Raw genomic sequence first — 23,176 nt, 5'->3', positions numbered from 1 at the left:
CATGTAATTGCTAGGTACCACCGTGTTGTATGCCATAGTGTTCAGGTCATTTGTTGAATGCCTGCCTCACTGCTTTGTATGGACTGAAGTCCAATGGATGGGTTGTCTGTTAACCATTGCTGTGACCCAAACTCACTGGAAGACAAAGCAGACCTCTCTGCCAGCTTTCCTGAGCTTTGGGCAAGCACCCTACTGCAGTTCTTTTGGGTAGCAGATCAGGTATCCCTGTCTGGAATCATAGATGTTATTTTGCAAGGGACTGGGTGGTTGCACTGTCATCTGTCTGTGCAGTTTTATCTTTTGCTAACTGAAAGGCATATCTGCAGTTGGCACAAGTACGCTCTTTAAAAAAAGAAGTGACACTGATTAACGTTTTAAACTGCTTATTACTATTTATTTATGGGGAGATGGAAAGTGATTTTAAATGAGTAAGAATGATTTAATTCTCATCAAGTTTTTCATACTGTAATTCTATAGGCAGCTTAAAAAAAGCTGTAATCCATACATTGAAATCACTGCCCCTGCACTCAAGTAATTGTGTGGTGAGGTATCACTGTGATGCAAGGGCTGCAGTTTTGGCTGAACTGGCTTGACTATCACATACAAGGTCTCTGTTTTCTTCTGAGTAATGGAAAAGGCAGGATTGTGCAGTGACAGCAATGATTAAGAGTCAAATATTAAAACACTTGCCGGCTTTCTACTATTAAACCCTTACTCTTGCAAAGGTTTCAGTTCCTTTATTGAGGAACACATTGTTCTTTGGTGGGAGTTTTGACTAAGTGTGGTATTGAGGACACAGGCTTATTTTTTAATAATGAAAGAACAGTTTCTGCCACGGATACCCAAGTTTCAAAATGCCTTCCTCTGTGGGAGAATGAAGCACTATCTAGGACGAGTATAAGTGATCTAGCCTGGCTCTGAGGTCTCATGGATATAATTTTCAATATAGTCACCATTGCACCTATCAGGATCTCAGTTACAACATTTCTGTGGAAGATAGAGCCGTGTTGAGCAAAGGTTCTCTGTGTTTTGCTGACCAGAAAGAAATTATTTATTTCCACGTGTTGGGACCTGGATAACAAAGCAACAGAGAAAGCAGTGTGAAACTAACCTGGTTTTACATGGCCTACTAGACATGATGAGGACAATAATGTGTTACATTTATAAACAATACGGTTTAATTTCAGAGCAATGATTGCAGCTTAAATCCACATTTACTTCTTCATCCTTTTTATTTCCATTTCTCTATTGTGGTGTGAAACTGTCTATGGATATGGCTCATAACCCAGCTAAATAACCCTCTCATGAATGGGTTTCATTTATTTATTTATTTATTACTCTAGGATTACTATCAACCAGCTGCAGCTCTCTAAATGACTGTGGGAAAATTTTCCTTGATAATCTTTAATGCTTTGACAAATAAATGCAAACATGTGGCAAATGAAAAAGCTCTTTCCCTTCAACATGGAAATTAAACATGAAAACTTAATTAGTTGTCAGAAAAATCACCTAGTTGTTTTTTATTCATCTTGAATATCCAGATAAAAGGTGTAAGTAAACATTAACTTGAAAAGCTTGAAAAAAATGTTGTAAGTTATCAGGTAACATATTCACCCAAGATAAAAACTGGGAAAAAAAAAAACTTCCTAAGGATTTTAGCATAAGGACTTTGTCTAATTCAGTGAGTTTTAGTGTTCATATTTGAGAGACTACAGCTTAGAGGAAACAGTATGAAGATGCTTTTACAGATAGACTGATTGATAGGGCTTCCCATCTGCTTTAAAATAAGTCTGTGCTTAAGTAAGTGGCTCATTGAATTGAGAGTTAGTGATATTCCTTGAGGTATATTTCATTTTTCATGGGAGTGATCACTCCTGCCCACATCTGTAGCACTGTCAAAGCAGCTGTTTATGTTACTGCAACCCAGTGTGACAATTAGACATAGCAGCATTAAATTAGACCTTGGTTTGTTTCCTGTTGAAGGGAGAAGGAGTTTTGGCATTGACTTTGTAGACAGCAGGCTCAAACTGTATATCTAAGCCATTTTCAGAATAAGTAATGTTGCTCAACATCAAAGAAATAGTGTTTCTAGGATCAGCTTTCATTTACAGCTCAGTGCCAACGTCCTTACAAAGGTAAAATTTACATTTAGCATCCTGGAAATTTGTCTGTAAAGTGGCAAGGCTGGCCACACAGTTACCTTTCTGAATGGGGCAAACAGGCCAAAAGCATAGGCTTTGTAACTAAAAACCAAGTAGGAAAAATCTGTAGTAAATATGACTGATTCAAAAGCAATTGCTTCCAAGAACAAAAGGGACAAATGAACAATTTCATTCCAATTTTGCAATTGCTCCTCTCCCTCTGGAATGTGAACCATAATTGGAGCACTTATACAAAATCACATTTGTCAGCCTGGCTGCTAAATTCCCCTTAAAGCTTTATCCACAAAGAGCAGTCTGTTATCACTCCCACTACAGCCTACAGTTCTCATTTTCGCTTTCAGGGATAGACAAGCGATTACTTTATCTGTATTGAAAATCTCGTATAAATGTAACTACAGTGAAGCTTAGGCAAAACACACAAGCAGTTTCCAAATTTCATGACCAGCCAGCAAAGACCTGTCTCGGTTCCAGAAGGAGCTATATGAAAAGCTGTTACCAGAAGACAGTGAAGGTATGTCCTGAAGCTGACGTTTGCCCCACAAATGGGCCAACGTTGTATGGAACACTCCATAAGCTGTGAAATATCATTGTCTATACCTGTCTGCCAGGAAGATCTCTCTCCTAATGAGTGAGAGAAAAATTTCTGTTCTAAGACCAGCGGTGACCCCAGGGACCAGAGAGCAGCCGTCTCTAGAGAGAGTGAATCACAAGCCCCAGTGGCTTCTGGTGCCATAAGATCTGATGGAGCCCTGACACCAGAGGATCTCTCTTCCCCAGCCCTTCTCCGAGCGCTTCGAAGGTGCTGCATCCTCTCATAATTGATGAGGGGAAGATGCCCTTGGCAGACATAGCTCTTGCCAAATCCCACTCTGCCCTGACAGACAGATCGTGGCAGCATTAAACAAATTCAGAGAGAGAAACTCCATCTTTCTCAACTGCATATTGTCCCTGAAGAGCAGTAGTTAAGCTACCGGCACCTCACAGATACTTCTCTCCATTTGGAGATGAATGGTGCTTCAAGGATATGATGCCACTGCTCCACACAACTCTGGAGATCCTCAAGCAAGCCTGGGCAGACACCCACCAGAAAGAGTGTATATGTCTGATAGGCATGAATGCACTAGGGACCTGTGAACATGAAAAGAGGAAGAGAAAAGTTTGTTATTAATAATTATCAATAAATATTGATGTAGTTGTGTACCATTAGGATATGTGACTGTTGAGGCTCTTAGTAATAAAGATAGGAAGTCGTACACTTAAATAAGTGCAAATGTTCCTCGGGAGGTGATGAAGGCTGCATAAATGCCTTGGCAGATTAGTTACCAGCTGATGTTAAAATGTCATACAGTGACTGTAGTTCCTATCAGAAATCCAGGTGCCTTACATTTGGGTTTGTATGGTAATCTATACTGTCTACCCTCTGCCATCCAGTCTTAATGCTCTCTGGACACCTAAAGGAAAACCTCTGAGCATGCACAGAAGCAACCTCATCCTAGGACCAGCTGTGTCCCTTTCTTGCCTGAATTTCAGTGCACTCCCAGCAGCCTTGAGTTCATACAGGAGCAGTGATTCTGTGCTTTAGCCTTCGTGTTGGCAACCCCCCTCAGCCTGCACAGATCCAAAGTCTCTGTCAGGTATTTCTCTCATCTGAAAAAAGAGCACTTAAACATGAGATGGAGGACACCAGGTTCACAGAACCCCTTTCAGGCTGTTGTGCCTATGCTACTGTGCTGCTAGCAATGAAGGATTTGTCCTTCCTCCAGTGACAGCATGATATGTATAAACCCTCCAGGGAAAAGTCCTCAGGGCATCCCAACTACCGGCTTGTATCTCAGCACCCTGCGAATGGGCTGGGTTTGGTCTTCCCAGAGCTTGAGCTTCTGCTTGGCTGCACTGTCCCCAGGTTTCCCCAGAGAGGATGCCCTCCACTGCCACCTTCCTCCCGCACACCACAGGTGCCCTTTGGGCTGAGAGACAGGCTGCCCTCCCAGGATAGCAGGGCAGTCCCTGGAGTCATGGCACTAAGCTAGACCCCAAGTCTCGCATTTCAGCTAAGCCTTTGCTGTGCACAGGGAGCAGGACTCTAGAGCCTGCATCCCAAATGTACGGATGTGCCTACAGCAGGTGAGGAAGCTTCAGATGGGCAGGACTCCTCACACCTCTTTGTGCGTTGTTTTCTATTGACTGGCTCTAGACAGCATCATAGTCAGCGTGCGAGCTGTTAGCCCTCCTCTTCAGCTCTACGTCACCCTGCCTGTTTCTGGAGCCTTAGCCCACAGCTTGTGCGGGATCACTCTAAAGTGCTGCATGTCAAAACTGTATGTGACACAGTGACTGGCAGCATCTAGCATAGGCCGTCTGAATCTTGCCTCTTGAGTATATGGGAATACATTTTCCCATCTGCTTGAAAAATCAGCCTGGGCCCACACTAAACATATTCTAAATATAGATTCAAATAAATCTGTGTAAATCATTTTTAATTCCAGGCAGAGTTTTATCATCATTTTGCAAAAATAGTTTTGGTTGGTTGATAGAATTTTCTGGTTAAAATCCAAGCCATTCTGAAAATAATTTCTACGCTGGAAACACATTTTCCACATTTGAAAGTAACCACAATTATTTGTGCTGCCAAGGGCTTTGAAATATGGAAATGAGAGGTTTATTTAGTGTGTGGATCAAGCTTATAAACAGCTTAAGTCCTCATTCCTTCTAACATCTTAACAGCTGTGCAGTTTCTTACAAAATATGTTTTATCGTTTCAAGAAATGCTGTTAACCTCGCAGTTTTAAAACTGAATGAACAAGGCCTCTTGGACAAATTGAAAAACAAATGGTGGTACGACAAAGGAGAATGTGGCAGCGGGGGAGGTGACTCCAAGGTTAGCCTCAATGTCACCAAAAGCGGGTAAACAGTATGTAAAGTAATTGGTGCATCTGCTGGGGTTTTACCTGCAACAAAACAGCTTCACCAGTAGCACAGCACTGCTGGTACCTGCAGTTGAAATCTAGGTGTATGCAATTACTGTCAAAGCAAAAATATTTGCATTTGTTTAAGCACCCCAAGGGGAACTCATAAACAGTCTCTGCTGTGAGATCTATCACCAGTTTTCAGAAACCTGCATCTTCTGAAATCGTGATGAGCCTTTTCCAAGCTTGCTCTTGTGAACAAGCAGTTTGAAACCTTCAGGAGCAAATACCCAAATATTTTTCAGTGACAATAGAGGAAAAGGGTGAAAATTGATGTGACTGCCTCCTAGCAGTAATCTAATGCATGGTCCAGGCTCAGGGATCCACTATTGACACAAACAATACAGGTACAAATTACAATTTTCACATGAGTATCCAAAATAGGAGGACAAGTTTCAGCTAAAATATCTTCACGTTGACATTTCCTGATATCTTACCACCTAACTGAAATTCATGGTGATTCACTAGGCAGAATTTATCAGGCAGGAATTCTAGACTGAATTTTAGGCTGAGGTGGCAACAGCTTCTTATTCTTCCTGCATTTCTGTATCTTCCATATGGCCAGTGCCACTACTTCCTTGCCTCCTCACAGCTTCCTTTTGGGAAACTGCCTTGTGCTGAAAAGAAGCAAAGATGTGGAAGTGGAAGATGGCAAAGTGGGGGAGGATGAAGATATTAAAAATACCCCTTCCGTGCCAGGCAGCATATAATAATATTTATTTATGTGCTTGTGTGTGAACAATATATAAGAGAATGCTGCTGCACAGGTATCTGTGCAGGCACAGAGCTAGTCAGATATAGATGATGAAATTCGACTGATTTGTCATACACAGTTTATGTAGCTTTCTTCACAGCTGCCTACATGTATTTTTTCTTACTATTTTCTCTCCTTCTTTAGTCCTCCTGCTCTTTCATGCTGTGTCCTGGCCTCAGGGACCATCCCTTGGGCTGTTCTGCACTCACCCAGAACCAGTCTCCTAATCCTTTTCACTTTGCTTCGATCCTGCTGCTCTACCTATTTCCCACCCACCATTCTGCTCGCCAGCAGTCACAGTTTCAAAAATGGTCTCTATTTTCTCTTCCAAAGTGCTTAGGCGTATTAGACCTGATAGCACTTACCTGCAGGTGGAACAGACACCAACTTCTTGTAAGAAAGTAGACAAGGGAACCATAAATCTCCCACGTTGCTGCTATTATGTGCTTCACCCAAGTCTGAACTTTTGCATTACTGGGGGAGGGGTGTTTATTTTTTTTATTTAAATGTCACAGGCAGGGAGTCACATCATTAAAATACTTCCATTTTCTTAGAATACGCTCCTCACAAACCTGCTGTGGCTGAAAGATGAGATAAAAGCTAGGTAGCAAACTAAGGATGCTTTTAACTTACTTTCCCTGATTACCAGCCACTGGCGCTTTGAGTCACGAAGCAGGAAAAGGGAGTAGCTCAGGGTAGAGGGACGGGACGGGCTTCACCAGGGAAATGTCTGGAAGTGCTGAAGGAGCAAGTTTGGTGTGATGGCAAGTGACAGAAATAGGGGTGGGGGAAAAAAGTAGAAAAGAAAGGCAAGGAGTACAGTCCGTGGAGAAACAGGGAGGATCTGTGAATGCAGGAGGGAGGAAGGAACACATTGCCAATGGAAATGAGCAATAGGTGACACAGGCAGTTCAGGATGCAATAGAAAATATGGTGAGCAAGGAAGCATTAGCAAAGGGTGGAGAACGTGATGGAGCTCGACCTGTGGTCCTAGGACTATATACAGCCTGCCAGGAGCATTCCTCTGACCTCAGGCCTGTTTCTTGCCACACTTTTTCCCAGGCACAGCTGAGTGAGTAGGCAGTACCAGTGCTCCTGGGAAGCCCCAGGTCTATCATGCACCTGCACTGCTCATCTTCAATAGAAGCAGGCACATCACACAGATGAGCAGGCATTACCATGCTTCTCAAATTCTGCATTGCAACAGCATCTGGTCTTGTTTTTTAACCTACAGCTACTTTGACTCCCCAAAGTGTTAGTTAGTCATTTATCATCTACAAAATCCATTTCCTTGTTCAGGAACAGTCTTGTAGGATCTGATCAATTAAAGTCAATAAGACCCTTTCTACTGAATTAATGGAGCTCTAAATATTTTAATTTTTTATGTTATCAAATGATTATTAGTGGAATAACCAGGACACCATGCACTGTTGTTGTAAACCTGAGAGCTATCAACAAGTCCTGAACTAAGCTCGTAAGCATTATTAGCTAATGGTTCTTTTCATTGTATGAATTTAAAAAGAACAAACCTTAAGCTTTGTTAGCAGCTCCAGTCCAGATTACAGGGCTTCCTACTGTCATGAACGAGAATGAGAAAATCCTCTTCTCCTGAAAGAAATATAGCACCTGAGACTTGACTGGTAACTGTGTTGTTACTATTTGAGATTCACTAGTCTGAATATGAGAGTCTAGACCCAGAATAACCCTTCATGATAGTACAGAGGACTACAGAAATTGGGGAGTTTCATGAGAGCTCAGCAGTTCTCCAAAGGTTTGTGTTGCTCTCTAAAACAAGATTTCTCCTAACTCCATTCTGTGCTCTTTCTAGCCTCCCCATTTATTGTTCCCTTTAAGAACAATCTTCCAAAATTCAGACAGACAGTTCAGAGAGTTGCCCTGTGTGAACCACCTGTGGGTTAGTGACCTCAGTAATTAAGTTGTGTTTGAAGATAAATCTGAGGTCCCCAAGTCATTTGAGTGCTTTTGAAAGTATTACCTAAGATCCTAACTGTATGCCATCATCATTTCATGTGATGCATGGGAAGGTATTTAAACAGTTTCTGCTCCACAGTTTTTATAAAAGTGTGAGTGGAAGGAAGCTGTGCTGATGGAGCTCTCCTCCAGTCTCTGCTGGCAGCCCTCAGGAGAACACAGTGGCCCTTGTTTTTCATTCAGCGGATGAGACTGACCTTACACTTAATTAATGGCTCAGTCATGAGTGGGTAAAAATGCTCCTAAAGCATACTTGTGATTGCATTTTTACAATCCCTGTCTACCGAAATTCTGTATTGGTTTCAGAGTTGCTCAGTACTGTAATTTAAATGCCATAGTTGCCTGTTCATTGTCCTGAACACAACTAACTCAGAACTTCATTAATGCCATTTTAAAGCACTCTGATTTTGCTGATGTTGCTGGCACAAGATCCAGCCCGAGGCTCTTAAAAACTAGCCCTTCCAAAAGCAAGTGATTGATGACAGGATAGGAGGAAATGAGCAAGAAGCTGAGAGGGGAGTTAGAAGGGCTGAGAACATGATGAAAATGTAGAAAACCAGTTTCCCTATGCCCAGGTCGGGCTGTGCCACCACTGCCTTCAGCACATGGGTGAAGAACAGGGTCTCCTGTGCTGTCACACAACAGTTTTGCACTGTGGCTACATGGGACAAATTTTTCTCCATATATAAAGGGTACTTTTAGTTATTATTTCTCATATGTTATCCTTACATGAATTCGAGGCAGGTGGATCCTGTTTATATATAACAATGGAGATTCTCGGCAGCTGTACATTGGAAAAACTACATGGATTTTCACAAACTCTGCCAGTTTACTCTAGCTGAAGATTTAGCCCAACATTAGTAATTCAGGAATCACTAAACAACTTGAAAAAAACCCAAATCTATAGTCATTTTCCATTGTAATGTTAAGTTTACAAGACTGAACTTGATGGGAAATTTAATTCTAAATGCTGGATTTATCCTCTGTATATGACTTAAGTACATTGTTCTTGCTCATGTGCAGCAGACCATACTGATTTCTAGTTTCTGCTCCCTTTAGTATCAGTGGGACTATTCAGCAACTGATTGTGTAAGCAGTGTAGTAACAAGTTGTAGTCTCTGAGTTTGTAACTGACACGGTCAAAATGATGCTCATTTGGAGAGGATATTTTCAAAGAAAGGAAAGATGCCTAGATAAGCAACTTGCCCTGAAAGCCAAGGTGATCTAGGCATTCATCTTCCATAGGAGCTGTTGAAAAATCTCCTACTGCAATCAAAAAAAGCAAAGAAACAGAACAAAGGCTAAAATACATGAAAACTTAATACACCTGCAGTCACTTACTGTGACTGCAAACAGGTATATATGTTGCTATTCTGAAAAGCATAAGCAAAAATCTTCCTTTTCCACTCTGCAGCCCCTCAGTCTGGGCTTCTGGTATTGGACCATGTACATTTCCCATTGCAGCTGGCTGATTTAAAGTGGGACGAAAGCCCTGTTCTGAAAGTGTAAATATATTTAAAATATTTTTAAATTTAATTTTAAATTTAGCTCAGAGTGATTCTCCCTCGTCACAGCTAGGACTGGCTGAGGGGAGGTGTAAAGGAGACTTCATGTCCCATTCACACAGCCTCCCTAGGGCAGGTGAGAAAGTGAGGGGCAGAGGCCAGGTTTCCCTGAGCTTGTTCAGCACCTTGATTCAGAAGGTGTTTCAGCAAAAATAGTGGAGAGGAAAAACAAGGGCCTAGCCTCGGACACATCTCTGGCTGTATTTCAGTGAAAAGTGGGAAGTGCCACATCTCTGCCAGCCATTGCCATTGCATTCAGTTATATATTGAGGATAGCGTGGCAGTTTTAAGCATGAAATTGATTGCTTTTCCCAAAGGAAAACCTGAGAGCTTCCTCCAGAGACAATGCAGAAAGGATGACGTTAAAGGAACTACAGCTGCAAAGAAGAAAAAATCCCTGCCTTTATCAGGCTTTATATACCTAAACTGTTAGTGCTTAAAAAAAAACAAGCAAAGGACTGGGAGACATCTGTTTTCTGACTTGTCCCAGCTTGCTGCTGGTCTTGATAGTTCATGTCAAGTCCTAATTATCCCTTTAATCAGTTTAATCTGCAACAACTCCACAGGCTTCTGATTTTCTATGTGAGAACAGTACCTAGATGTCCCTTATCTTTGTCATAACCAGCCCCATTACACTGCTGGGATTTAGGAGCACCGAAATGTGGCTCAGTGCCAATGCATGACAAGTTACAGATGACAGCTATCCAAATAATATTAAGTATTTTGCACTTGTACTAGAAGCAAACAGAGAATCATGTTGACAGGCAACTTGCCAGCATCCCAAATGCTACCCACTCATTTCATAGCTGTGGGACTTTGATATTCCACTATCAACCTGCACAACCTGCTGCCAGGAAGCCTGAAGACAAAATGTAAGTTTGAATACTGAAAAAGATCAAGAAATAGGCATTTTCTGTTCTAGAAGCAGAGTATTCCATAAGAATTAAATGTGTGGGATTTGGAAAATGGATGAAGCATTTCCTTTACTTAAAGGGATGACTTTAGAGTACCTGGGAATCCTCTTACCCAACTGTAGCTGACAACTGTAGCTGTCAAAAATTGTCATTTCTCCAAGGCACCAAGGCTTCCTCAGTAGTAAATGAAAAGAGATGGGCATCTCAACAGCATGCTTCATCCTTTGTTAAAACTTGTACCTCAGCCCACCTTTTGGAGGTACCTATCTTTGTCCCTTAACTGCAGGGAGGCCTAGACAGGCAGCCAAAGCTTGGGGCATAACTTTCGGGTGAAAAAACTGAGGTGAGGTGAATCCTCCCCTTTATGTATATATGCAAAGAGTAATCAGATGTATGAAAAGAGTAGCATATGAGGTTCAGGAGCTGTTATTTGTGTATTAAATATATATATACACAAACATGCACAACTATATTAATACATAAGCATTTGGGGATGTCCAGTTAAACCACTTATAGAGTGTAACAAGCCCGTTTTCTCTTTCATAGTAACTATTTTAGTAGGTTCAGTTACACTATATTAATTAATGCTTGCATTGGTTATTTCTTTATTAAGCCTTGAATTCATGAGTTAACATATTAGCAATGCATGGATTATGGTGTATTATGAGAGATTAATTTTCCCATAGGAATCTGCTGGCACACACAGGATCAGGTCCTATGTCATATAACTTCACCAGAAGGCTATCTATCACATGCCATTTCTGTTTATCTACCTCCTTCTCTGATGTATATTGTATTTTCATGCACACCTGCACATAAATAGATACCCATATGCTTACCACATTAAGAATTGGACAGTCAATGATTCGAAGTGGAAAGTACATAGAATAAGTCTGTTAATCATTTCATAGCTTTTTAGAAAATAAACTGGAACAACTGCATGAAGTGGGACATTACCACTGATTATTCACTCAGTTTAAGTAACTTCAGTGTAAACCCATAGCGGTTCATGACTTTGAGGCATCAGATTAGGTTTCATCTCAATATTAAACTCTCTTATGTCACCCGCAGCAAATACCACTACTCAGAGAAGATATTCCAAGTAGTAATCTGTCATCAGCCTGGGACCCTTGAAAGACTTATATGAATAAGTGAGATTTAAGGAAAAAATTTGAATTTGAAAATAGTGTTGAAACAGGAAATGAAAATGAAAGATTGACTGTCATGCTCTTCTTAGCTGAGGACAAGGGCATTGCAGCTCTCCCCTTAAGTTCTCTGCTTGCAGACCTCCTGATTACAGGTCTATGCCAAGTGGTTATAGGCAGCAAACTGCACGAAGCATCACCTTTCTCTTGCCAGGATAATTTTGAGGGCAGTAAATGAAATAGCTGTAGCCAAGTCATATTATTAGTTTGTATCCATACAAACTAAAAATAGATTGAAAGCAAGGAACACAAATTAATGTTTCTTAAATCATATATCCGGTTGTATTCTGTATGTCTCTGCAGGGTATGTTGTTAATATGTCTAAGCCAATAGTTTTGGGTTCACAGTAATTGCATACTATTTATTTACAAATCTTCCCCAGCAGTATGTGCCTGTTACCTAAAGCGATGGAGCAGGTCCCGGTCATATGTCTGTCTCTAAACCTGGGCCAACAGTACATGACATAGCACCCACTGTGGCCTCTGCTCTGTCACTTTGCAATGCGATTCTATGTAGTTTTACTTGAATAACATAAAATAACATATATAATGTTATTTATGTTATTTTCCACGTGAAGAACTCCTGTAAACCTTGCCGTTTTGAAACTCAGTGAGGCAGGCGTCTTAGACAAGCTGAAAAACAAATGGTGGTACGATAAAGGTGAATGTGGACCCAAGGACTCTGGAAGTAAGGTCAGTCGCTGCAGTTCGGGACCTACTGTCGTGTTCACAAAGCAGTAAAGGAAGTAATAAACAAAATGACTTAGAAATAAAATAAGCAGCTGTAGACACAGAACGAATCAGCTTCACCCCATCTTGATGGGAGTCACACTTTAATTTAAAGAAGCACTATTGCTTTTTAAAGTCGTCAGTGGTATAAATCATCAAACATCATCCTGCATATTCAGGGCATCTGTTGAAGAGTGACAAGGCAGTTTTTTGGTTTTGGGGGAGGCAGGTTGGGTTAGTTGTTTCCCTTCTGCCTAGGGAGAATGGACTTTCCCCATTGACTGCCTAGAAAGTGTCCCTTCACACCTTCTCATTTTGGAGCTGGCCTCCCTCAGCAGTTTTCTGAAAAGGAGAAACACTAGCGAGAAGGATTTCCTTTCATCGCTGACCCAGGGTGGCTGCGCCTGTCTGCCTTTGGGAAGGTCCCCGGCTCCCTGAGGAGCTAACCGGAGCTTTGAAGTGAAAGGCTTTGATAATTAATAGCTTTCTACAGCTTCCGGTGTTTACCCTAGTCCATTCCCAAACAGTAATCCTCACAGCTCCAGGGAGTGGAGCCTTCTCTATTTCTCTCTGTTTGGGGACAAACACAGAAGCAGGTATTTTCTGATGGCTAGGAAGCACCAGAGTCAGTGCCAGCCCTGTATTCCGGGAGTCTGAAATTTCTTCACAGTGCCTGTCTCCATGCCAGCCTGTGCTGTCCAGAGCTAAAAGGAAAGTGTGATGGGCAGTGACTGCTTGCTGCCTGCGTGCCCTGAGAGTTACCCTGATGGAGAGCAGGTAAAATTAGCCTGGGAAACAAACTTCAAACACATTTTGCTTTTTCTGGCAAATGCTTTGGAGAAAGGAGTGAAAACCAGTTAAGAAGATGGCAGAGTACCTGTAAATGACAGCTGACAAAGCTTCAACCCGCCATGTATGTTAGGTCAGGTCTTTCTCAGTCCTGCCTCCTCCTTGTTTGCAAGCACCACGTTAGCAATTGCCACTGGAGGAGCACAGCCACCTCCAAGATATTCAGAGTCCTCTTAGCCAGGTAAAAAGAGACAGACAAAGCAGAACCCGGCTATAAGCCCCAAACACCTCTGTACGTCCATGGGAATTGTTTCTGTGCTAATCTACTGATTACACAATAAATAGTGCCTCTTTAAATTAAACATCCAAATATTTTGCATTCTTCGTAAGTTAAAATTTCATAGAGATTACAGTTGGAAGTACTCTCCTTACTTTAGGTAAAGATTATATAGTCTGCATAAGAATAAAGCTTTATAAGTATCTTAAGGCGCACGATGTAGTATATGGAAGTCAATCCTGAAAGAGTTCCTTGAGAACTGTGCTAAAAATGCACGTGGATTTCAAATCAAAAAATACAATTCATAACTAAGCAGTGAAGTATAGAGAAATGTAGAATAGTTATTTACTATCATACATCCAAGAAGGTGTTCGTTTATAAAATGTTGTATATTTAATAATTTGCTAAAGAAAGTTCTCACTGTTGTCTAAATTATGAATAATGTATAAGATTTCACAAGCTGCTATTTAAAATTATACTATTACTGAGCCTTAGTAGTCCATGGGCATGTTCCAGAACTGTATCTGTAATAACATAGAAACAAAATACAATAATTGGTAAGAGGCAAATATATCACGATGTCTATGGTACAGTGTGCACTTTCAAAGGAAGTGTTTGTTCAAAGAAATAACTTAAGCCTCACATGTTATTTTCACCTGTCATTTAAGTGTCAGAAAATCAGTCTGGATCTTTTAAATTAACAGCAATGCCTACCACAAGTACAATTACTGTTTTTGTAAAGATCAAGCAAAGTCTTGTCTGATATAAATGGATTTCTGGATTCCAAGGCTTTTAAAGATCTTTACGTAAATGCAGTTTCATATCAGTGCTAAAATGTCCCTTAAAGAGAGCTAGACATGTCATTGTGTAATTCTCCACTTAGTGGAAGTAATGCTTTGCAGTAAGCAAGCAATAACATCCTGGTATGTTGGCAATATAATATTTTTTATGCAGACCAGGAAAACTAGGCACTTAAAATATATTTTATAGATCCAGATAGGTCAAATTTTGTGAGAAGTATGTAAACAACCGTCATTTAATTTCAGCGAAATATTGTTATTTATTTCTTTTTCCAATGTTTTAACGTGTAGCTTGTGCTCCTGGGGGTCTGTTTTCCGGGGTTAACTGTGTCGCTTCTGTTTCCCCAGGACAAGACGAGTGCCTTGAGTCTCAGCAACGTTGCTGGAGTCTTCTACATTCTGGTTGGAGGCTTGGGCTTGGCAATGCTGGTGGCTTTGATAGAGTTCTGTTACAAGTCCAGGGCAGAGGCGAAACGAATGAAGGTGGCAAAGAGTGCACAGACTTTTAACCCAACTTCCTCGCAGAATACCCAGAATTTAGCAACTTATAGAGAAGGTTACAACGTATATGGAACCGAAAGTATTAAAATTTAGGGGTAGGACTTAGGGCCTACTACAGTGAGTGGGTGATGCATCTTGTAACGCAGTGTTGTGACATGTCTGTCTAGTGGTGCTTGCTTCTGAACAGAGCTTTATATTTTGGAAAACTTCAGTGCAAAGTGGTTCAGTTTTTTTGGCTGCAGATGTACAGTATACTATTCCATGTTGCTAATAGACATCTGCATTGCAAGGAATTTTTAACAAAAAAATACATTTTTAACAACTCAATGTTGTCGAATCAGTTGGGAGATTACAACTATTTGAAATATATATTCAGAGGGCCAGTGTTTAATTATGTGATTGGCCAGCCTATTTTCCTAAAGGTTTGCACTCTACTAGTGACAATGTGCTGTAAGCCTTTATTATTCGATGTTGGCCCTAACTGGGACTTCATCATAATCAAGATTTAGGATAGGCAACGTCACTGAACCATAGTTAACCTAATGGAAGACAAGGCACTGTTACAAGAAGTCTAAATGTTGTTCTACCTTCTCTCCCTCCTCCCCACCCTATTCCTTCAGCCTGCCTTTGGTACATGTTTTATGCTAATTGTGTGGCATTTTTTTTTCACAATATCCTGCTTCAGGTCAACCTTTGCCCACTATAATAACCACAAAAAGTCACTAACCAGTGAATAGACCTTGATTAATCATCCTCAGCTTTCAGTAATGTACTCCCTTACCTAGCTCAGGACTAGAGTATTTTACAGGTTCATGCAGTGATTTTGGAGACTGAGACGCTCATGTCACCGAGCTGCATCCTGCATAGTTCCCCTGAGTAGGCATGCAGGGATGGTTTACTAATGTACTTGGTACTCATCCGTGCAGTGAGTATCTTGCCAACTAATCATTAGTCATGACCTTTGGAAATGGCACGTAGCAGCAAACTGAGCTTCTAATTTAACTTTTACATAGCTCCCAAGCTATACTGGCTGCTTTGTAAGTGAAGGTGCAGCTAGGACCCTGCCCTTTCGCACTACCTAGAGCTCTCTTGCCCTTGCAAATAGCAAGCCACGTGTCTCCTCTGTTAACAAAAAGCTTGAACTACATTTTCCTGAAATCACTGAGCCATCCCTATAGTGGAAGTAAGAAACAAAAATTTAGGGAAAGGAGATGAAGAATATAATTTTTATGTTGCCACCTAGGAAAAATTTTGGAGGAAACAGCTGGAGATACAATTATTATTTTTTATTTATTATTTATATAGCGCTGGAGTACACGGCGCTGTACAATAGGTGAAGTGTGCCAAACACATAACAGGTCCCTGTCCCGAGGAGCTTACAGTCTAAAGGCACAGCCGGTACAATACCGAACCATACAGTACAGAGCAAACACAGAGTGAGCAGAGAATGGTGTTTGAGCATGATAGCTGGAGCGCTGCAAGGAATAGGTGGGTTCTCGGGGGGCGAGGGAGGGGGCTTGGCATACGCTGGCTGGGAAACTATCCCAAACATACTGTCACTATGTAGTTTTCTTTTGTTCCCTGTTGTACCAGAAGTCATGACCCTGGGTATATTTTAATTGTAACAGAGGTGCCTAATTTCCCCATGTAAAAAAAAAAAAATAATAAATTCTTAGCTGTGCACTTTGTTCACTACTGAAAATGTGAGGCATAGTAGGTGTCAGGGGGACTCCAAGAGTATAGGCCAGTGTTCATTACTGTGAACTGAGAATCAGGACTTCCAGATGCTAATATTAATCTCCCAAGTTCACTGCCTACTGTCAGTACTAAGGGTCTTAAAAAGAAATGATCCTGTGCAAGTAATTGTGCAAAATGCAAATGAAGAGATCTTTTTCCTTGAAATTCTTTAGTGATGTGCCCACAACTGAGAGTGTCCCCAGGCTGCTTTAAAACTAAGAGTCCCAGAAAACATATTCCTTAGCAAGTTTACAGGGTGCAATGCATCCAAAACATAGTCTTAAAGAAAGCAAATAAAAACCCAAAGCTTTCAATCAAATACTGACCTGACTCAAACTGGCTTAGAATGCTAAACATGGCATGACTTGACTATCCACCGAGTTCCCACCGAGCTCTGTGATTCCAGTGCAATAAACGCTATGATTATATTTGTAGAATTTATTTTAGCCTTACTGTTTTCTTGAAATAAAAATTAGGATAACTGAGTTTTATTTTTTAAGGAAAGATCATAAGTACCTTTCTCTAAAGTTTGGATTTTTGTGGGACTTGTTGCAACACAGAGATGAATTCTTACAGGAAAAAAATATATAAAGAATTTTTATTGGAAATTCATGTTTGACTTCTGATAATCTCTTAAAAACATTTTTGGGGTGCAGACATTTAAAAATTCACAAAAAAAAAAAAAGAAATAAGTAGGAATTTGAGCAACTGTTTTATAGACTTCTAAAATTCTTCATTCTGCTTATTTGCTGTAATATTTACCTGAGAAATTTCAGCATGTAAACTTCTTATAAAAACGCTTATGCTTATACATGGAAGACTGCCAATGTCCAGTCATCCTCTCCTGGCAGGGGTTACCTGTGTGCTGTGCTCTCTACAGGGTGACTATGCCATCTGTTCGTACACGTGCTAGTCATAAACCCCTGTTATCTGGCAGAAGTACAGAGTCCACAATACTGGTTACACATATTTCTGCAGAAATACATCTGTCATGCCTTTCAAAACCTTTGATTTGTCTATTTATCCAAGGAGTAAAGGGATTGTATTGGGACTAAAACTTGCTAATATGGAAAGATGCTTGGTGGTTCTAACCTGCATGAGTAACCAACACACTGACTTTTTAAGCTAACATCAGATAGTTTTAATAGTATATGTTTTAAACTAATATAAAATAGCTTAAATAACCTGCTTGATAATTAATATTCATTACCATGTTTTTTGTTTTAGTTTAATCTCGTCACAAGTGAGTTGCCTCAGGGAAATTCACCTGCCTGTGAAGCAGGAGGAAATGAAAATGTAGGACTAATCAGTATGTGTGGGCTAGTCTATATGATAAAGGACTAGTCTGTATGATAGAGGATGAGTATGTATGTGTGGGATAAAGACCTTCAGAAAGGATGACAGGCTGTTGCATCTGCTGAAGGCAGGGAAGGAAGTTTGCTTTAAGGAGGGAACAATCTCTTCCTCTTCCCCTGGGGCAGCAGTTTTCCATTTTTGTAGTAAGCCCTTAGTACACTGCTTGAGTTGATGCCCTGAGAACAGTGTGGAACCTAACAGCCTTAAAGCCCTACCAAGTTCCTCACCCCAAACCCACAGGCTTTCGAAGGGATTGTCCCAGCATCCAGCCAGCCACCACCACCGCCTCTCCATGGCCTTCTCAGTGGGCCATGAAGCTCATGACCCAGCTTCCAGTGCAGCTGCCTTCTCATGCTCTCCCATCCCATGCTGTTGTTTAATGAAATTAATTATAAAACTACAAAAAGCAATGAAAGAGTTATTAAATTAATTACAAAAAAGGTGAAGTGCTACAGGATGGCTCAGTAAATGTGTAATGCGCTTTTTGACTTGTATACTTCCAATTTCATATTCAAGATAGAAAAAGTCATTAAAAGCTCATCTTAAATATTTGTGCCAAAGACACCTCCATGTGACCCAGGTACTAGAGGAGCCTGAACAGCAAAAGAACCCACACAGGCTAGGATATTTGTGTTATATAGACTGAGGATATCAGTTTCCTAAATTCACATTTCCCAATAGGAACAGGGCAGTCAGTGTTTTCACATGATTAATTCCACAACTAATTTAATCAAAACTAATGACAAACTGGAAAATACATTATCACTATTAACTGCATACACTTACTCACAGAGACTTTCACAATTTGGGTGATACAGTAAATACCAAGACTTTTCCCTCTCATCCCAGCCTCTTTTGAAACTGTTTCTGCAGCCAGGCCATAATTCTGAGATTGTAACAGCACAGTTAAGCAGAGTATTAGCTTGGCTTATTACCTATAGTGTAGTTTAAAATATAATACAGAAGCTTACCTGATTACTTGCCTTTATGGCACCTTCCCAAGTACAAGTTTGACCTGTTCCTCCTGGCTTTGTTAACTGTCTGGGTTGTTTCCGTGGTTTGTTGCTGAGCTGTTGTTAATCTCTGCCATGAGAAGAGAAGAGATGTTTTATTGCAGCTTTTTCTGTTATTCTGTGGAAGGCTGCTAAGAAATTGTTCGTTACTCTCATTTGTTTTTTTTTTCTTTGGTGGATCCCATTTTACTGTCTTTCTGTCCTGAATGTGTTGTCAATGGCCAGAAAGCTATATAGACTGAGCTACAAAACCACAGTTACGCATAACTCTTATATCCCTTATAAATCTGAGCACTCTCTCAGATTTCCCAGTGACAAACCCTGAATGGCCATGAACAGATAGCTGATCAAAGTGATAGAATGATGCTGGTACATGATGACGACTTTCTGGGAAATTTAGCACATCTGGAGTAAGCTGTCCCTTTTCCACCCACGTTTGCATTCTAATCTGGTTTGGCTTCTCATCCCTCCCCAAAACTAAAGCACCTTTGTTTTTTCTTGCCATTGACCAAAACATGTTCTGTTCATTTCTGCAGGCAGCTACCAGTCCTTGACATCCATTTGCAATGGGACTCTGGACATGCACTATGTGGAGCTACACCACAGTGCATTGTGTCTGTGCTTTTGCAAATGCATAGATTTTTATTTGCTGCTGGGGAGTAGTTGAGGTTTTTGGTACTGTATGGGCCCAGGTCCCCACTCCCTATTACCACTGCCTCCCTTTTTAAATCTAGCTGTTGAAATAGGTTAAGGTATGTTTGGTAACAGTCCCTGTCACAAAGTACTCTGGCAGCAGGGAAACTTTTCAGAGGGTGACTTTGGACATTGCAATTGATGATTATGAAAGCCAAGGTTTTTCAGTGTAAGGGGAATGCCATTACACCCTCTGTAAGCTGAAGCCTTTTCCTGAAGTTGGCTGCTTGTGAGGCCTGAGGTTTTGGGGGTAATTGATTCGGAAAGTTGCTTTTATATCCAAGCTCTGGCTGTGCCACAAGAGCAGCTGTACTTTTGAGAACTCTTTTTTTAAAGGAGCTACTGACAGCAATGCAATATTAGAGTGGTGCATTTTCACAGAAGTGCACCCAGAAGCAGTGGAAACGTTTGAGAGTTTTATGGAATCTCCCTCATCTCTATACACACATACTTGTATATAAAATTAACTTCAGCATATCAAACACCAGCTCAGGATTTTACTGCTACCTCAGAAGGAGAAACTGGGCTCAGAAGGACAAAGTTCTAAATGCAGAGATCAGTAATAAGGCAAATAAAATGATTTTATTTTGTTTGTCATCCCTTTGCTCTTATGTGAATGCACCCTCCTGTCTCTCTTTTTCCAGTTGGTATTTCAGATTGCATCCCTGCACACTAATTACATGAGTTAGTTGCACAGACTATAGCTTCTGCTGACTAGAAATCAGATTTCCCCCCTAATTAATACCTTAACATGGTATCTTTGAAATCTGTTTCAACGTAGCATAGTTTGGGTGCCTGTTGTTCCAGGTGTCCTTGCTGCATTGGTTGACCTTAGACACCTCCCCAACTTTTAGTCATCTGGAAATCATTTAGTCTAAACTAGTTGTCTTGGCTTTTTCTATCATCACATGAGAGAGCTCTTTTAGATTAGGTTACAGATTTTTTGATGACTAAAGTTAGATGGCATAACTACAAATCTTTTTTTTTTAACAAATCCAAAATTTTTGCTTGAGTCAATTAGTCCCTAAACAAGCTACTTTGTTCTGATTTACCTGAAAGTAAAGATTGTGAGGTAACAAAAATTTAAACCTTGTGGAAAATTTAGACCTAACATAGGAAACTATAGAAAATTTTATTTTTGCTCAATAAACTACATTTCCTTTGAAAGTTCCCACTTTCTCTAATTGTAGGAAAATATTTATATGAAAAGAGATTTGAAGACAGTTCTCAGATTTACTGATACTAAATGTGTGCATTGTGAAAAGAAGTAATAATTTCTTTAGATTTGATCCATGGAATTATCACAAAGATAGCTGATACAGCTATTACAATCTATAAACAATTTTCAGTAGTTATATTTTACCTTGACATTCCTAGTTGAAGGTCTAAGCCTATAAACACCTGTGCATGACTTTATTCACAGATGCTAATGCTTTCAGGTTCATAAAAGGTCTTGATTCTCCTTTCACTGTATATAAATGTAGTTTGAAGCAGTTTAAATGAAGGTATTGCCTCTTCTGTTAATTTCTTGATCAAATTTGGATTTTATATTTAAATCAATAATGATTTAATGTAATGAAATTTACCCTCAGAATTGCTAGTCTTTTTTCCCCTAGTAGACTTTAGTGCTACGTATTACATTTATGATGATTACTATTACTATATTTAATGTTAACATGAAAAAATGCAGATGTCTAAAATTTAATATTTTGGTGTTTGCTGTGTCCTGGTTTGTGGAAGGACAGAAACATTGTAACACTTGACTCTTTTCTCCTTTTTTTTTCCAAACCTAGCTTACCTTTTCTGAAGCCATAAGAAACAAAGCCAGATTATCCATCACAGGGAGTGTGGGAGAAAATGGACGCGTATTGACTCCCGACTGCCCGAAGGCCGTGCATACTGGAACTGCAATTAGACAAAGTTCAGGATTGGCTGTAATTGCATCGGACCTACCATAAAAACCAAAAAATTAATCGAGTGCCTTAATCAAACTGTGTTGGTGACTGATGGGAACACAGCACAGACTGTAACGACATGGGAGTGTCATTGATGAACTAATAATTTGGCTGAGAAAGGGAAGTACGTCCGAATGCGCCAGACATCATCAGCAACAATGTGTGCATGAGCTCAGCTCGGAAACCCAAACTCAGATTTTATATCAGGAAAATTCATAATTTAGTTTTGTTGGGGGGAGGGGGCTGGGGAGGGTGTATTAACAGCAACAAATTTCACTTGAGTGGACTTAAAACTAATAAAACTTGCCAATTTAGCGCATTAAACTGTGAAGAACATGCTCAGAAAGGACAACATTTTGGTCTTTGTCTTGACAAAGAGAGAAAAATAGCTATAGAAGTCAATGAACATGCTAACCTGTGTCTCCAGAACATCAATATATACAATGGAAGAATACTCAGCTGTTCAGCTGTAGAAATGAATCACTAAACTGTGATAAGAAAATGATAAATATGTAAATCCTGTGAAAAAAATAAAGAAATTATTTACATTTTCTTTGAAAAAAAGAGGAATATTGAAACATGCTTGCTTTTTAACTGATGTAAATTCGGTAGAGGACAACACAATTCTTTTTTCTAACCATCTTAGGGAACAATTCATTGCAATAATTGATATAAAATGCCATCACTGTAATAAAATTCAGAGACTTTTTTTTATAAAAGTTGTTGGTCATCCTCTTGTTTGCTGTTACCTTCATTCTGTTCCATCATTCTGTGTTCCACAGATTTGCATCTGTCTAATACAAGAAACAAAATGATAAAATGTTTAGAGTATGTCATCAGTCTGCAGTGTAGAATCAAAAGAGACTACGGGTCACTCATGTTACAGATATTATTTATAATCTTGTTCTGTGTAAGAAACTGTGGTTTTTGTACCCACCAAAAAGAATAAAACAACAAATGTTCTTATAATTATCGACAGAGCTTGAGTTGTTTTCTGATCATTAGGGATGTCACCTGGAAAATAGAATAAGGTGGTTCATTTCTTAGAGCAGGATGCAGGACCTTATCGGAGACAGTCTGAGTCCCTGCACACTTGTGAAGTGCTTTAAAGTCCTTAGAGAGGAGGGACTCAAAGCTGTCAAAGTATTGTCATGATTATTCACTGGGTATTTTATACTAGTCACTGTACCCTTTCTGAGAGGTTAGGGAACCATTTAGTGACAGGGTTTGTTCTGTGGGTAGGTCAAAGGATGAGATACCAGGGAGCTGGAAAGTACAAATGACAGTCTTTCAGACTGATGTGATAGAGAGAGCGTGCTTGGTACACAGCAACCTCGGTTTTCATCTGCCAGCCTTTCAGTGGCATGCCAGGGAAAGGCTAGCAGGCACCGTTTGAATAAAAGCCAAACGTCAACAGGAGCAGGCATGTCTGTAGGTGCAAAGTTGTAGCAAGTCTCTTCTGTGACAGTCATTCTTCATGGCGACACTAGACACTGCAGTGGTCTCCAGATCTGCAGTATTGTCACCAGTGTAACAAACAGCTCCGTGCCAGAACCCAGTACACAAATTAGATCAAACTTGGATTAATCGCAACTTCTAACGCCCTCGTGATTTTGCCAGGCTCATGAAGGGTCATGTTCAGATGGCTTACATTTGACCAAAGGCTCCATGGCTGGTGCTTCTCTCAGCCCCCAGGCTCCGGGCCCTCACGAAGAGGAGTGTGGGCGCAGGGGGAAGCCTGACGCTGCCAAACAATGACCAACCCTCAA

The 23,176-nt window shown here is 40.4% G+C and overlaps 1 protein-coding gene across 13 annotated transcripts in view; it reads left to right on the top strand.

The window, feature by feature from the left end:
• GRIA4 (glutamate ionotropic receptor AMPA type subunit 4) overlaps positions 1-22,376 on the top strand; it is a 239,375-nt gene extending 216,999 nt beyond the window's left edge. The window contains exons 14-17 of one of the 13 annotated variants that reach the window (XM_069808289.1): positions 12,136-12,250; positions 14,501-14,635; positions 15,959-16,141; positions 21,246-21,379. In XM_069808289.1, coding sequence (XP_069664390.1) covers positions 12,136-12,250; positions 14,501-14,635; positions 15,959-16,093 — 385 coding nt within the window. In that variant the 3' untranslated portion in view covers positions 16,094-16,141; positions 21,246-21,379. Of the gene's footprint in view, positions 1-4,925; positions 5,041-12,135; positions 12,251-14,500; positions 14,771-15,958; positions 16,142-21,245 lie in introns of those variants that run through there. The other 12 variants (XM_069808288.1, XR_011328978.1, XR_011328977.1 and 9 more) reach the window with 12 other exon arrangements.
• Positions 22,377-23,176: the final 800 nt, after the last annotated feature.

This window comes from Haliaeetus albicilla, chromosome 20, assembly GCF_947461875.1.
Source record: "Haliaeetus albicilla chromosome 20, bHalAlb1.1, whole genome shotgun sequence".
Taxonomy (NCBI): domain Eukaryota; kingdom Metazoa; phylum Chordata; class Aves; order Accipitriformes; family Accipitridae; genus Haliaeetus; species Haliaeetus albicilla.
Note: the sequence above shows the minus strand (reverse complement) of the source record. Positions and strands in the feature narration are given on the sequence as shown.